Below are 15,691 nucleotides of genomic sequence, written 5' to 3' on the forward strand. Positions count from 1 at the left end.
GCCCGGGGGCGGGGCTCCTGGGCGGCGCGAGGCGCGGCCGGTCACGCGGTGCGCGGCGCCGGCTATAAGTAGAGGCCGGTGGGGTGCGCTGCTGGAGTGATGGCTGCTGGTGCGCGCTGAGTGATTTTCCTTCTCGGCTGCTGAGGCGTCCGCGGCTGCTTCCTGGGTGGGTCGCCAGCCCCGCCGAGCCATCCCTAGAGCCTCCGCCCCAGGCCGTGTGCTCGCCGACAGCAGGTGCGTGCGTCCGTGGCCCTAGCCCGCCGCCGCAGCCTGGACCTCGTCTCCCGCTCGGCCCCTCGTTTTCTTTGGTGAGTGGCGGCGCCACCTTGGAAAGGCTCTTTCTTCTCCCCGGGGCCCGGCGCGGACGCGGCGGCGCGGGGGCTGGCCGGCTGGGCCGGGGCCGGCGGCGCGGTGGGGTTCTGCTTTCGGCTCTACCCGCCTCCCTCCCCCACCCCGCCCCATGCCACCCCGTCCGCCCGCCCGCGGGCCTTTTTGGCGGTCCCCGGGAGGCGCGCGCGGGAACGGCCCTTTTCCGGTTTTCGCGGGGAGGGCGCGCGCGGGCCGGCGGCGCGGGGGCCGGGCTGGGCGCGCGCGGGCCGAGGTGGTCCCCGGCGCCACGTGCCCGCCGCCCGGCGCGTCCTGCTTGGGGCGCGGGACAGCGGATCGCGGGAGGCGGGCAAGGCCGGGGCCCCCAGTCCCGGTGGGCCGTCGCGGGGTGGCGGGACCGCAAGAGCGCGCTGCTATTGTTATCCACCCCCCCCCCCTTCCAGGATGAACTTGCGTCCTTTCTCTTCTCCGCCATGGAATTCTGCTCCGTGCTTCTAGCCCTCCAGAGCCAAAGAAACCCCAGACAACAGATGCCCATACGCAGCGTATAGCAGTAACTCCCCAGCTCGGTTTCTGTGCCGTAGTTTACAGTATTTAATTTTATATAATATATATTATTTATTATAGCATTTTTGATACCTCATATTCTGTTTACACATCTCGAAAACCGCTCAGTAATTCTCTGATTAATTAAAGAACCACTACTCTAGAGAATGGCATCTACCATGGCAACGCTGATTGCCACTACTATTGCTGCTACTGCCGCTTCTGGTCCGTTGGTGGACTACCTATGGATGCTCATCCTGGGCTTCATTATTGCATTTGTCCTGGCGTTCTCCGTGGGAGCCAATGATGTAGCAAATTCATTTGGTACAGCCGTGGGATCAGGTGTAGTGACCCTGAAGCAAGCCTGCATCCTAGCTAGTATCTTTGAGACAGTGGGCTCCGTCCTGCTGGGGGCCAAAGTGAGCGAAACCATCAGGAAGGGCTTGATTGACGTGGAGATGTACAACTCGACCCAAGAGCTGCTGATGGCCGGCTCTGTCAGTGCGATGTTTGGTAAGTTTTTTATTCGTATCGTCCTAATAGTGGTGGGCGAGGAAATTCTTATCATGGGTAGTTCCATTCTTGTGCTCTGCCTTGATTCAGATTCGGTAATATGCACTTCGTACATAATGGAATTTTGTCACGTACTTAATAAAACTTGATGTCTTTCAGGTTCTGCTGTGTGGCAACTAGTGGCTTCGTTTTTGAAGCTTCCCATTTCTGGAACCCATTGTATCGTTGGTGCAACCATTGGTTTCTCCCTGGTGGCGAAGGGGCAGGAGGGGGTCAAGTGGTCAGAACTGATAAAAATTGGTATGTTTAATTCTAAATGGCTTTTTATTCTTTTCTTCTTGTCGTGTTACCATGGCGTTGTGTATGGGAGAATATGGTGTAAAATTGGAGGGACGGACTAAAGTTTTGAGAAGAGAGGACTAAAATTTAAAGTGTGTTTTGGTTCCTGATTTCCATTAGTTGACATTTTTTTCTTAATGTGTTCTATTCCAGTGATGTCTTGGTTCGTCTCACCGCTGCTTTCTGGTATTATGTCTGGAATTTTATTCTTCCTTGTTCGTGCATTCATTCTCCGTAAGGTAATCTTTCTCTCCCCCCATGACCTGTAATAAGTCACACTCAATGGTATTCAAACCGATAGCATTTTTGCAAATGTGATCGGTGTGTAGGAGTGTGGCCTTGGAAAGTTAGAAAAATTCTTTGTTTTGTATACCTCTTCTCGTATGTTGAATTTTCTGAAAGAAGCAAGTTTTCAATACCCAAGAAGGCATTTGGGAAGGAAAAATTGAACACTATAGTATGCCAAGAAATTGGAGAGACTGAAAGAAAAAATTAAGGAAATGTATTTGGAGTGGCTTTGTTTAGCTGCATGCGGATTACTACTTTAAATCACCATCATATGCAGGCCAGTCTGAGTTGTAAGCTTAGGGTTCAACAAATCACAATGTCCTGGGTGACTTTTTCGTAGCTGCCAGTTAAAGTGGAATAGTTTGGGTCCCTACATAGTTATTTCTAGAGTGTTGATTATTGAAACCAGCTTGTAAGCTTCATGGTGGACACCCTACCTCTCACAGTGACCTGACTCTAATAGCTCAGAATAGGTAAAAAGGAACCAGTAAAGGTAATTTTGTTTTGTTTTTCTTGGCAAAAAAAAAAAAAAAAAAAAAAATTCCAGACAGCCATTTAATTTCCTGTCCATTTGAAAATCCCTTTTGAGGGACCTGATAGCATTTTTTTTTTTATCAAGAAGTCTGATGCTGGCTCCAAAATAAATGTAGACAACAAGGGATGTTGTCGTTGGACTGAGTTACAGTAAGAATAAATGCATTTTTCTCAGGAAACAAAGTTGTCCTTTTCCTGAGGTGAATGGCTCTTAACGGTCCATTGTAAGTTCTTAAAAATTCTTCTAAACTGAAGAAATCTGAGTGAAGGGAGATAGGTAGCTTAATCCCAAGGGGTAAGAATGTATTCAGAGCCATTTGTTTGGTCTAGTTCTAAGCTTCTCTAGGGAAGGATATGTACTTTTCTATAGAAATTCAATAACTGGTAAAGTGACTCACTAACCACTATTTACCATGGCCTGAGTCTGGCAAAAGATAGCAGTGTAATACTTTGAAAACTTGAAACCTCTATAGCTTGGTATAATTTGAGAGTAAACAGTTCGTTGATATTAACGGACTCAAAGTTTGGCATTGTCTTATTTAGCAAGCAGGTAATGAATAGCACCTACCCTCCTACTCCCCACAGCTGTAGAATATGATAATGTGATGCTTCCATTTGAAGCTTAGTAGTAGTCAGGGATCAGAGCTCTTCGTATTTTTAGAGCCGTATAGCTTGCTCCTTACCAGAGAAGCAGGAGAATTGCTAGGATCCCCTGTTATGGATTTGTGCTCATAAGGGTTTACACTGGGTCTTTGTGGATTATTGAGAGACAGATTGTTCGGATTCTGGAGAGGCTTTGTGTGTCTCAAGCCAAAATAAACTTCTTTTCTGGAGGAGGAATGGTCATGCTTTCAGGTGCAAAGTGGGATTTTCAGGTGCCCAGACCTCTCATTTGGGGAATGCATGCCAGGCATTTTTATCCTCAGTTAGAGACCTTAAGTTAGATATATTAACTTCTTAATTATATATTCTTCATGGGGTATGAGGATGGACATGATCAAGAATGATTGGAATAGGTCTTCCCTGGTGGTCCAGTGGGTAAGACTCTCTGCTCCCAATGCAGGGGGCCCGGGTTCAATCCCTGGTCAGGGAACTAGATCACGCATGCATGCTGCAACTAAAGAGTTCGCATGTCGCAACTAAGAAGTCCGCATGCCACAACTAAAAGATCCTGTGTGCTGCAACTAAGATCCGGCCCAGCCAAAATAAATAAATAAATATTAAAAAAAAATGATTGGAATGATTGGAATAGTGTTTAAAACTATTCAATATGGACTTTGAGAATCTATCCGCACACTCACACAGGCAGGCACATACTCTTGTGTTGAATCTACCAATAACAGATGAATTTTTAGGTGATGAGGCTGAATATTTCTGGTTACTGTTAGATTTTATTTTATTTAAAAAAATTTTTTTTAAATTTATTTTTTTAAAAAAATTTATTTTGTTATTTTATTTTATTTTGGCTGTGTTGGGTCCTCCCTGTTGCGCGCGGGCTCTTCTCCGGCTGCGGTGAGCAGGGGCCACACCTCACTGCCCTGTGCGGGCCTCTCACCGCGGGGACCCCTCCCGCCGCGGAGCACGGGCTCCAGGCACGCCGGCCTCAGCAGTTGTGGCACACAGGCTCAGTAGTTGTGTTTAGTTGCTCCGCGGCATGTGGGATCCCCCCGGACCAGGGCCCGAACCCGTGCTCCCCGCACCAGCAGGCGGACTCCCAACCACTGCGCCACCAGGGAAGCTCTACTGTTACATTTTAAATCTCAAAAAAACATTTTTACACTAGTAACCTTTGGTGGTCTTGGCTGTTAAAATCTAAATATTTGACCATTAAGATACTTTCCAACTAAAGATTCTGTTTTGGAAATTAACATTAAAAGTGCTTTTAAAAATTTTCAACTTTCTGAATGTTCCAAGGGTGTTGGGTAGTCTAGTAGGAAAAAGCAGAGTGGAGGTTAAGGATTGGGAACAGTAAACAAGGAATAGGGGAAAGGGAGCTTTCCTGTTGAGTGTTTAAATTCTAGTCAAAGAAAGTGGGCCTTTCAGCATTCTCCCTTCTGTCAGGAATCTCATTAAATATATCTAGGGCATCTTTTCAAACTCAGGAACTTTTTTCTTTAGTTTACTGGAATGTCCGATATATAAAAAATGAACTATTATGGTTGAAAATGGGTTATGAAGACCCCCTTTCCCATCCCATATAACTGGATGATGAGATATTTACTTCTAAGTTTTAAGTGTTAGGTGAGTCATATGGCGGTAAACACTCAATAAAATGTTAGCCCTGGTTACCTCCTGGGGGAGTGGCTAAGAGGAGTTCGGAGGTAGCAAAAGGGAGAAAGAGAAGCCCCTGCAAATGTCTAGAACCCTTATGGATTTTGATTTCGGGGGGTGGTCTTAGGTTCCTTGGAGAATTTCTTAAAAGCACAGATAGTTCTTAGAAGAAAAATGTATATACACCTCAGGTTCATAACCTTACCGGCTACCCTTGGGGTGGGACCTACATGGTTGAGTTACTCAGAGATGATGAGGTTTTTTTTTTTTTTTTTAAATTAATTAATTAATTAATTTTTGGCTGCGTTGGGTCTTCGTTGCTGCACGTGGGCTTTCTCTACTTGTGGTGAGCGGGGGCTACTCTTCGTTGCAGTGTGCGGGCTTCTCATTGCAGTGGCTTCTCTTGTTGCGGAGCACAGGCCCTAGGCGTGCAGGCTTCAGTAGTTATGGCATGCGGGCTCAGTAGTTGTGGCTCGTGAGCTCTAGAGCGCAGGCTCAGTAGTTGTGGCTCACGGGCTTAGTTGCTCTGTGGCATGTGGGATCTTCCCGGACCAGGGATCAAACCCGTGTCCCCTGCATTGGCAGGTGGATTCTTAACCACTGCGCCACCAGGGAAGCCCTGATGCTTAGGTTTTATTGGCTATTTTTGTTTTGACCAATTCCCTACCTGTAGCATTCTTTTAAACTACGGATAGGGAAGGTAATATTCAGAGTGGTTTTCGTTGAGGGCCCATCTCTGCTGATTTGGAGTGGCACCTCTACTTTCCGTTTCCTTGATCTTAAGCCATTACCTCACTCTTCTGATGTATTTATGATTCTTCTCCTTGTCTCTTCCTCCCCAAGATTTTCCATTGGATTGTGATTCAAGATAGCATTAAACCTTTGGCCTCACAATATCTTTAAAGTTTAGTCTTCCCATGTATTCAGATCTGTGCTCTTGTTTTTAACTCTTGTTTCCAATCACACTGGCCTCCTTGCTGTTCCTCAGACAATTCAAGTGTTTGCCTCAGGGTCTTTGTACTTGCTGATGTCTCTGGGATATTCTGCCCTCCAGATAGCCTGCTCTCTGGCTGCTCTTTTTCTACCCCTGCGTGTGTACCTGGCTTATGGCTTGTTGACCTAACACATTTGTGTCTTTGCTCCACTGATGGTCTTTGGACTATCTCCCGCCCCACCCCCCAAGAATTAAAGTGTGCACCTCCTTCCATCCCTGCCTCCTTCCCCTTCTTTTTTCTTCATAGCGTGATTCTGTACTAGAATGTAAATGTCAGTTCTGTGAGAGCAGGAACTTTGTCTCATTCACTCCCATATTTTAGTGCTTGGCACAGTCTGTTAAATGAGGAGGTGACCTAGTGTACGATTGATTTTTATCTTAGCACTTTGGTAAATCATTAGTTGTGGCATATTTATCAAATGTCTAGATAAGATGGTTGTTGCTGGTATATTCTACTACGTGTTTTGTTTTTAAGAAGTCATTGCAGGTATAAAGTCAGGTAAGAAATTAATATCTCATAGTCTGTTTCTTGATCTCTCCTATATAGTACATTTTCAGGTGTGTGCTCAGATTTATATCTGGACATGAGGTACCTTAGAGCACTGGGGGTTGAAACTGATTATTCAGGGCATCACCAGTCACTAGTAATAGGTAGCCTTGTTAAGAATAACAGCAACAGGGACTTCCCTGGTGGCGCAGTGGTTAAGAATCCACCTGCCAATGCAGGGGACACGGGTTTGAGCCCTGGTCCGGGAAGATCCCACATGCCACGGAGCAGCTAAGCCCGTGTGCCACAACTACTGAGCCTGTGCTCTAGAGCCCGTGAGCCACAACTACTGAGCCTGCATGCCACAACTCCTGAAACCCTCATGTCTAGAGCCCATGCTCTGCAACAAGAGAAGGCACCGCAATGAGAAGCCCGCACACGGCAACAAAGAGTAGCCCCCGCTCGACACAACTGGAGAAAACCCAAGCGAAGCAACAAAGATGCAACGAAGCCAAAAAAAAAAGAATAACGGCAACAAAAACCTAACCAACCCCCAAACATTAAACCAAACACATACTTAAATTCAGATAGATGTAGAAAATGAGATCAGCCTTGGTAGGGGAACTTCCAGGAGCAAATGTAGGAGAAGACCATTTGGCCTTGGAAACTACTCTGGAGAGATAGTTATTGGAACTAATTCCTGAAGCTGCCCTTTGGTAAGGTTCTATGGAAATGGGTTAAGTTTTTACAGCTTTTAAGATCTTGATCTTAGTGCTAATGATATTTTACAGGCAGATCCAGTTCCTAATGGGTTGCGAGCTTTGCCAGTGTTCTATGCCTGCACAATTGGAATCAACCTCTTTTCCATCATGTACACTGGAGCACCTTGTAAGTACATATCAGAATATTTAAATGTGAATTTAAAGTTGTTTCTAAAACTTGCATTAAATGCCCAATTTACCCCTTTTTGTTTACAGGGCTGAAATCTCCTAGAAGGTGGCTGGCCTGCGCCCATTTCAGAAGGCTGCAGGCTAGTGTATGCTGAGTTAACCTAGATAGTTTTGCAACCAAAGAGACCTGCTCAGATTCTAAATCACTACAGACCTTTACTCTTTAGTCTTCACAGGATCCACCGATAATTTGATCTTCTCCCTCCCTCTTTCCTATCTATGCTAAAAATACCGGAATTGATGTTACCTCGACTACTGAAGAGTCATTAGTTACATTTGGTCTTCGATGATCAGTCATTTAGGACTGGTTTGCTGGATAGTCTCATTTTTCTCTCCCAAGTGGAGCTCCTTTTTGTTTCTAAATTTACTCCCCTGAATCTGCTTGAATGAGAAGAGTTGGGATGTTTAACACCTGCCCTAAGTGCACTTGGAAGAAGAATTCATGCAGCTAAGAGGAAAAATATTTGTGAGAATATAAAGATTGAAATGTTGATTACTTTTATGTTGGAACGAAGGCAAAACGTGGATTAAATTGTGATACGTGTTTCATTTAGCACTTGAAAAAGATTGATAACCTGTAACTTGTTAGACAGGACGGTACATGTCTTGATCAGTCAGTTTTCCTGTCTAGGTTCATTTGGCTTGATGGCCTTTGACCCGTCAGGTCAGTGGCTTTCAATCTTTTGACTGTTGTGACACACTGGAAGAAAGACATTGTACATTGCTGCCCGGCACACACATACTTAGAGAGGGAGGGGGAGAGAGGGAAGGATAACTGGAATAGTATCTTGAAGCTACTTAACCTTGCTACGTGCTATGCACTCATATTTGCAAGTATTCTTTTTAGCTTTTTAAAATGCTCATTGTGGCCCACCAAACTGATTTCATTTCTGACTAATGGATTGTAACTTGCTTTGTAAACCTCACTGAAGTAATAAGTCACTGACAAAAAACGGAGTTAGCTAAGTATTTTTAACCATGTCTTTATTAGAATAATCAGGAAAGAAATTGGACAACTTTATGAGGATATTGATCTTATTTAGGGGATACCAGACTCCTTACCAAATGCTACAGGCAAAGGAAAGCTTGCCTGCTGCCTTTCCATTCTGTTTTAAATTGGCTTCTTCATGTTAAACTAAAAAAGTCTCTATGAGGCTCTAAGCACTGATGTTTTATGTGGTAGCAGCAAAGCTCATAGTTCAGTGAAATTGAAATTAGAAACTTGCATTTTCAATCATCTTTGAAAAGGGAATGTGGATATTTTTGTCCTGTCCTTTGGTCGATCATTTACAAGAAAAACCAGTCTCATTTCCCTTTTTTGACTTGGAACGTAGGCAAATTTAAATTGTGATACAGAGATTGATTAAATTTCATGTATATTTTAGTTTGTGTGACTAACTCCATGATTAGAATTGATAGCAGGAATTAAAATGGAAAGATTTAGTCATTACAGAACTTTAGTTTTGAAGGGGCCTCAATTTATATCTGATTTTTATATACTAATCATTTTGAAGAACAATAGAATTTCCATTTTATAAGTAATTCCTAATAAGCAAAACAACCACAAGTAACTAAGCTGTTCTTGGATAAACCACAGATCATTATAACATCTTTTAGTCTTAAATAGTGTTGTCTAGTGCTTTGCTTCTGTCATTAAATATAGACGAGTGGCTTGGAGGCTGTTGGCGTTTAAGTGATAACCAGATAACTAGTTAATGATCCCTGAGCCATGTGAGAAGTAGGCATGTCTCTGTTTAAGATGTGGCTTGTTAGTATGATTACCACTCTATTTTCTTTTTGTGAAAGACAGCCCTTTGAACTATTCTTATCCCTTGATAGATAAGTGTATCTTAGTTTGATAATGCGTCCTAAGAGATAATCTTGCTCTAAAGGATTTTGCTAGTACAATGGAAGTGATAACTTCCACAGAGAACTAATTATATCAGTATGAGAAATGTGAAGACTGGGGCACTTTCCTTTTTTAACGTTAAAATCTTATGTGCAAATGTAACGTGTGGCCGCTCCCATCTGGAGGCTGGGCAGTGGAATGTTTCCATTTTTTTTCATAGCTAGTTGCAGATCCTCAGTGTAGTAATCTGTCTTCTAAAGCAAAGAAAGGAAAAAGCCTAATGTGAAGGAGCTTGGGAGATGTCAGTCTAGCAGGTGTTTAAAGTGGGCAAGACTGGTGTGGATTTCAGATGCTATGGGATTTTTCTCCCAAATTTGTATAGCCACTAACACAGTAAATCCTGTGGACCTAAGGCTGGCAACAGCTGTAAAGGGTGATGGGCTGGCTTGGGGAACCCCAGAGTCCCCAGAGGAGGGTTTACACGTTATTACAGGGGGGCAGTTGCCCTGGGGTTTTCAAGATGCACCATTTTATCTCCTAGTGCTGGGCTTTGACAAACTTCCTCTGTGGGGTACCATCCTCATCTCGGTGGGATGTGCAGTTTTCTGTGCCCTTATCGTCTGGTTCTTTGTATGTCCCAGGATGAAGAGAAAAATTGAACGTAAGTAACAAATTGTAGCAGAAAATTTTAACTAGTAATGTTGTGCTTGCTGCTTTTTGTTTAGCCATCTGTAAAAATCCGCTACTTGGATAGATTGGTAAAGCCAGAAAATTTACATGGAAATTTGCGGATATAGGTTTATTGTCCAAACTATGTTCTTATTAACTTAAAATGACCTGAGACCTAGTCATAAGGCATATTTGACCTTATTTGGGCCGCCAGACAAGCTAGGCACGTAATCTATTTTTTCTTTTTTTACTGTACCTTGATCACTTGCCAGTGACATGCTAGATAAATACAGAGAAGTTGTAGTCTACATTAATTGAGAGGGATGAGGATACCTTAATGAAAAATAAAAGGTAGGTATGAAATATTTTCACAGGAAACATTTACCAAAACGAATGCCTTCAGATTCAGATATTCAGAGCTATGCTAATATATTATCTGACTTTAGATTTGGTTAATTCTCAGAATTGGAGCACAGATTCCAGAGGTAGACATTTTCAAGTGTCATGAAGGGATCATTTAGACCATTACTGTATGGAGTATTTCAGTATAATCAAATATGGCATACCGTTTTGGTTAGTATAGGTCTTAATTAAATCTTGTATTCCTTTCCTTACTACTTGAACTCTCTTGAAATGATCTTTTTCTGCCCTTTTCATCTGCAACTGCTCGGGTAGCGATTTAAGTTTGTTCTTTGAAGAAGCGGAGGGCTGCACAGACAGCAGTGGCACCAGAAGAGCGCTGCGTCATGCATCTGCGCTCCGGAGCCTCCGAGAGGCCCTGCGCTAGTCTGCCGGCCTTCGGGCCTTCGTGACCTTGATTCTCCCTCAGTCTGGGAGAAGATGAGACGGGTCTCGCTAATGTTCTATATCCTGGTTTGTAGCTTGACTGGGATGCCTGAACACGGAAACAGACTGGGCATTGGTACAGAGGCAGAAAGCGTTCCTACCTGGCCATGGGACCTAGAACCATAAGGCACATGTCTTTGTTTTCTAGAGGTGGACATTCAAGTCACCTTTAGTTGCCTGCGTTGAGCCGTGTCATTTTGCTTGAACTCACAGACTGAAATTTGGGGCCAGTTTTTAAAAAGAACGTGCACTAGATGAAGTCAGAATTTTCAGTTTTCTCTCAGCCCCATGCTTGAGCTGCTTTCCCCTCAGAAGGGGTCAGCAGGAGGCTCAGAATGGTTTCCACATTTGTGAAGGGTTCTATAAAGAACAAGAATTTATAGCAGAGTCCACAGAGCCTAAAAGATTTTTACCGTCTGGCCCTTCACTGAAAAGCTTTGCAACCCCTAGTAATAGGGTGTTCTGCATTTGTATTGCTGGTTTCTTCCCAAGTGAGAGATTAAGCGATACGGCAGATAAAGCAGACAGGAAAATTATCCTGAATTTTCACTGAAGTTTACATGTGGTCTTATTTCGAGAAGGATTTTTTTTTTTTTTTTTGAGGTGAGGGAAAGGGGAAGTGTAGAGCAAGTTAGTTTGGTCAAAACCAAACAAAAACATCCTTCTTTTCTAGGAGAAATCAAGTGTAGTCCTTCTGAAAGCCCCTTAATGGAAAAAAAGAATAGCTTGAAAGAAGACCACGAAGAAACAAAGTTGTCGCTCAGTGATACTGAACCCAGGAATCCCGTTTCGGAGGTAGGGTCGGCAGCCACTGGGCCCCTCCGGGCTGCAGTGGAGGAGAGAACGGTCTCGTTCAAACTTGGAGACTTGGAGGAAGCTCCCGAGCGAGAGAGGCTTCCCAGCGTGGACCTGAAAGAGGAAACCAGCATAGACGGCACCGTGAACGGTGAGTGGACTCTCCCTCGGGCGGGGCAAAGCGAGTTTCCCGTTGTTAGCAGTACTGCTGCGGGGCTCTGCGTTCGGACTTCACGCTCCTGGCATTGAGTGTCACCTTTTGGTCTTGGCCAGGTGCAGTGCAGTTACCGAACGGGAACCTAGTTCAGTTCAGTCAAGCTGTCAGTAACCAGATAAACTCCAGCGGCCACTATCAGTATCACACCGTGCATAAAGATTCCGGCTTGTACAAAGAGCTGCTCCATAAGTTACATCTTGCCAAGGTGGGCGACTGCATGGGAGACTCCGGCGACAAACCCTTGAGGCGCAATAATAGCTACACGTCCTATACCATGGCGATCTGTGGCATGCCCCTGGATTCATTCCGTGCCAGAGAAGGTGAACAGAAGGGTGAAGAGATGGAGAAGCTGACGTGGCCTAACGGAGACGGCAAGAAGCGAATTCGCATGGACAGTTACACCAGTTACTGCAACGCCGTGTCTGATATTCACTCAGCGTCCGAGATCGACATGAGTGTCAAGGCCGAGATGGGTCTGGGCGACAGAAAAGGAAGCACCAGCTCTCTAGAAGAATGGTGTGACCAGGACAAACCAGAAGTGTCTCTCCTCTTCCAGTTCCTGCAGATCCTCACGGCCTGCTTTGGGTCATTCGCCCATGGTGGCAATGACGTCAGGTCAGTCGATTATGATTCTTGGCACTGCTCGTGCTATTTTTACACCGCCTAATCCTTTTATAAGGCTCTGCTTGTGGCCTTGGTACTTATACCACCCGTGGGACACTGAATAATGTAGAAAGGGTGAGGTAATAGCAGTTAATTGACTTAAAAAAACAGGAAGAAAAATTTTTTCTTCAGAGAGATTACAAAGAATATGTTTGTCTCTGTAGGTGATAAACACATATATCTTTCACAGAGAAGCCTTTTATCGAGATGGGAGCCAGTTCTTTGATAGAATCACTGCCCCCTAGAATGAATTTGTAGGTGGTTAATCCTAGTTGTGTGGTTTGTCAGCTGTTCGTTGGAACCCAAAATTTGCTTTAGGTGGGCCTGTAGGAAGACAGGCCACCAGATGCGTGGCGTTTCCCCTCTGAGAAGAGCTCTCATTTTCTTCTGTTGTGTATGTTGGGGTTCCATTTATTTCCTTTGAAAGACCAGTTTCTAATGAAAGCTTTGCTTTAGAAAACTTAGTAAGTCAGTTAACAAATAGATTCTTGCCAAGTTTTAGTTTTGCCTGAAAAATCATCCCTGCCCTCTTTTTTTCTTTCAGCAATGCCATCGGTCCTCTGGTTGCTTTGTATCTGGTTTATGACACGGGAGATGTTTCCTCGAAAGTAGCAACACCAATATGGCTTCTGCTCTATGGTGGTGTTGGTATCTGTATTGGTCTATGGGTTTGGGGAAGGAGAGTTATCCAGACCATGGGGAAAGATCTGACACCAATCACACCCTCTAGGTAAGTTGGTAAAGCAGGTCTTATTAGGTTAATGCTCATTTTCTTAAGATACGTGATACTGTACAGTGCTACTACATAAAGTAACCAAGTTTGTCTAAGTTCCCGATGTTACTCTCTTTGGTGTGAACTTTTTAAGATTTTCCTTATCGTCTGGCCCTTAAACATAATTTATCTGTTCAACTCCAGTGGACTCTTTTTAACAAAATAACTTCTGAGAAAGGTGTGTGTGCTAAGACTTACTAGCTATGTGCACTTGGCTTTTATCTCTCTCTTTATGGAGCCAACACTGATGCTTACTGAATTCAAAGTGAAAGTGCAAGCTTTAAAAGAATGGGCTTCCAGAAAACCTTAAAACCTCAAACGCTGGAAAAGAGAAGAGGAATCTCATGGCCTGATTTCAAGCAGATTTCAGGAGTTAGAGCAAACTAAAGATGTTGGTGGCATTTTTGTCACCGGGTAGAGCACAGCAAGATTGCGTGCACTTTGGGATAGTGCTAACTTACCAAAATTTAAGTTCCATTCTTGACAGGTGATCTATTTGTGTCCACAGCGGCTTCAGTATTGAACTGGCATCTGCCCTCACTGTAGTAATTGCATCGAATATTGGCCTTCCCATCAGTACAACACATTGTAAAGTAAGTGTAATGTAGAGGTACTGTGTCTTTTGAGTGGTTTTAGTAGATATGTTGAGAGGTATTTTTTTGTTCTTTTTGTTTTTTGTTTTTTTTCCTTTGGTAATTTGGTGTTATACCGTGGGAGTCTCGAAGAGTTCACAAGTTTAGGACAAGTTGACTATAAGAATGTAAATACACATTGTGCAATTTCTTGTGTCTATTACTTTTATTTAAGCAGATAGTATATTTTCTCCCGAAACGAGGCAAAAGCCCCTTTTTATAGAGGTAGCAAGTCTGTGAGGCTTGTTGGACTGTTGAAGGGCAGTTTATTTGAAGCAAGCATATATTCAGAGCATCTCAGGATTGAAGTCCTGAGAAACTTATTGAATCCTAAGGTTGCTTGATGACCATCTAATAACCATAGGATAACTATAGGGAAAGGAAGAAACTGGCTTCCTTAAGGGAATTTAAGTTGGTTCATCATGGAGCCTTTGAGTCATTCTTTTTCTTCCAGAGAGATCTGTGGGTGATTGGCTATTAGGTCTAATAGCAGCCTCCCTCTAGAATCTTTGGGAAACCTAAAACTTAAAGGAATCTATTATTAAAGCAGTCTTTGTTATTATTAATGTAGTTCATTAAATTCCAGCAGCTCAGAAGGGAAAAGGGAGTTTTCTTTCCCTCTTTTACCCCAATTAGCACAGATTCCGTGATTGCATTTTATATTGCCTTCATCTTGTTACAAACCAGCTTTCATGGATCGGTCCAGCGGTCTGGGGCTCCTTACCTACATAAAGTCACGGGTCTATTTAACAAAATGCCATTGGCACTTCAGTAACCAGTTTCCTCGATTGTTTTCTCCCGTAGGTGGGCTCTGTCGTGTCCGTTGGCTGGCTCCGATCCAAAAAGGCTGTTGATTGGCGGCTCTTCCGCAACATTTTTATGGCCTGGTTTGTCACAGTCCCCATTTCTGGCGTTATCAGTGCTGCCATCATGGCAGTCTTCAAATACGTCATCCTCAGAGTGTGAAGCTGTTTGAGATGAAAATTCGGGTCAGTGTTTGGGACCACCTTACACATTCCTGTTCCTTTGAAGAATGATTACAGTGTTATAGAAGACTGACAGGAGTCTCTTTTAAAGTTTGGGAGCTGTGGGAGGGAAGCGTTACTTGTGCTATAATTGCTCTTGTGCTAAATATGACTTGTCTCAAAATTAGCTATGTAAAGTAGCCAGGTTTCCACTGGTTCCTGTTGAGGTCCCTTTTCCTTCTGGGCTGTGAATTCCTGTATATATTTCTCTACTTTTTGTATCAGGCTTCAATTCCATTATGTTTTAATGTTGTCTCTGAAGATAACTTGTGATTTTTTTTTTGGTTTGTTTTGTTTCGTTTTAAAACAACCATTCAGAGCCATTTGACAGAGTGTGCTCTGCTTTGTTGGTTTCACCAGCTTCTGCCCTAACACGCACAGGGACTTAACAGCAAACGCCGTAACCGAAGCTTCCCTTGTAGTCTCTTAGAAAAATAGTCATTTGTACCCTGCCCTCCTGTCGGTAGTGGCAGGTTCTGTCGGCATACGTGAACTTCTTATAAGGACAAGGTTCTTTGGACACGGTGAAAATTTAAGTTAGGAGTAACTTCTTCGCAAGCAGTTCACTGACTATTATTGCTAAGAAGAAGTAGGAAGAAAAGCCCTTCTGGCAGTCTTGGTTATTCCTCTTTAGGATTTCTGGCCGTGTGGGATGGATGAACGCAGTGGAATGTGAACTTTGGGTGAGTTACACGGGCCAGCCTTCCGTGTTCATCTGCCTACCTCTTAACTGAATAAAAAAGCCTGCCGTTTTTAGGAAACACGTCTCATTGGTTTTGTTCATATATTTGAAGCATCTGAGCTCCCGATCAGTCAGCCTTACGCAATTCTTAGGAGAACGTGGTATCTTAACAAGTGAGAACTGCCCTCTAGCTTAAAGTTCCCCACTCCTCCCTGGTACGTTTCTTGTGATCCCAGAATATACGTGACATTCCTCCATGGGGCATTTCTAACCGTTTGGCATTTTTTACCAG

General features: G+C 43.8%; 1 protein-coding gene across 5 annotated transcripts; it reads left to right on the forward strand.

The window, feature by feature from the left end:
- Nucleotides 1–94: 94 nt before the first annotated feature.
- SLC20A1 (solute carrier family 20 member 1) lies at nucleotides 95–15,478 on the forward strand. Of its 5 annotated transcripts, XM_082357831.1 has the most exons (11): nucleotides 99–308; nucleotides 771–1,386; nucleotides 1,546–1,686; nucleotides 1,879–1,964; nucleotides 7,091–7,187; nucleotides 9,640–9,759; nucleotides 11,287–11,559; nucleotides 11,682–12,240; nucleotides 12,833–13,018; nucleotides 13,569–13,653; nucleotides 14,497–15,478. In XM_082357831.1, the coding sequence occupies exons 2-11, from the start codon at nucleotides 1,041–1,043 to the stop codon at nucleotides 14,656–14,658; spliced, it is 2,055 nt and encodes a 684-aa protein (XP_082213957.1). In that variant the 5' UTR covers nucleotides 99–308; nucleotides 771–1,040; the 3' UTR covers nucleotides 14,659–15,478. The 5 variants fall into 5 exon arrangements, with proteins under 5 accessions (XP_082213961.1, XP_082213957.1, XP_082213958.1 ...); XM_082357832.1 differs by lacking the exons at nucleotides 99–308; nucleotides 771–1,386; nucleotides 1,546–1,686; nucleotides 1,879–1,964; nucleotides 7,091–7,187 and adding an exon at nucleotides 7,317–7,335; XM_082357834.1 differs by lacking the exons at nucleotides 99–308; nucleotides 771–1,386; nucleotides 1,546–1,686; nucleotides 1,879–1,964; nucleotides 7,091–7,187 and adding an exon at nucleotides 10,040–10,118 and having other exon boundaries at nucleotides 7,342–9,759.
- Nucleotides 15,479–15,691: the final 213 nt, after the last annotated feature.

The sequence above is a fragment of the Balaenoptera borealis genome (assembly GCF_965194805.1).
Source record: "Balaenoptera borealis genome assembly, chromosome: 15".
NCBI lineage: Eukaryota > Metazoa > Chordata > Mammalia > Artiodactyla > Balaenopteridae > Balaenoptera > Balaenoptera borealis.

Coding starts and splice junctions, on each gene's coding strand:
- SLC20A1 (XM_082357831.1), top strand. CDS start 1,041: ATGGCATCTACCATGGCAACGCTGATTGCCACTACTATTGCTGCTACT. Junction 1,965..7,090: donor GTGCATTCATTCTCCGTAAG/GTAATCTTTCTC, acceptor GATATTTTACAG/GCAGATCCAGTTCCTAATGG. Junction 13,019..13,568: donor ACACCAATCACACCCTCTAG/GTAAGTTGGTAA, acceptor TTGTGTCCACAG/CGGCTTCAGTATTGAACTGG.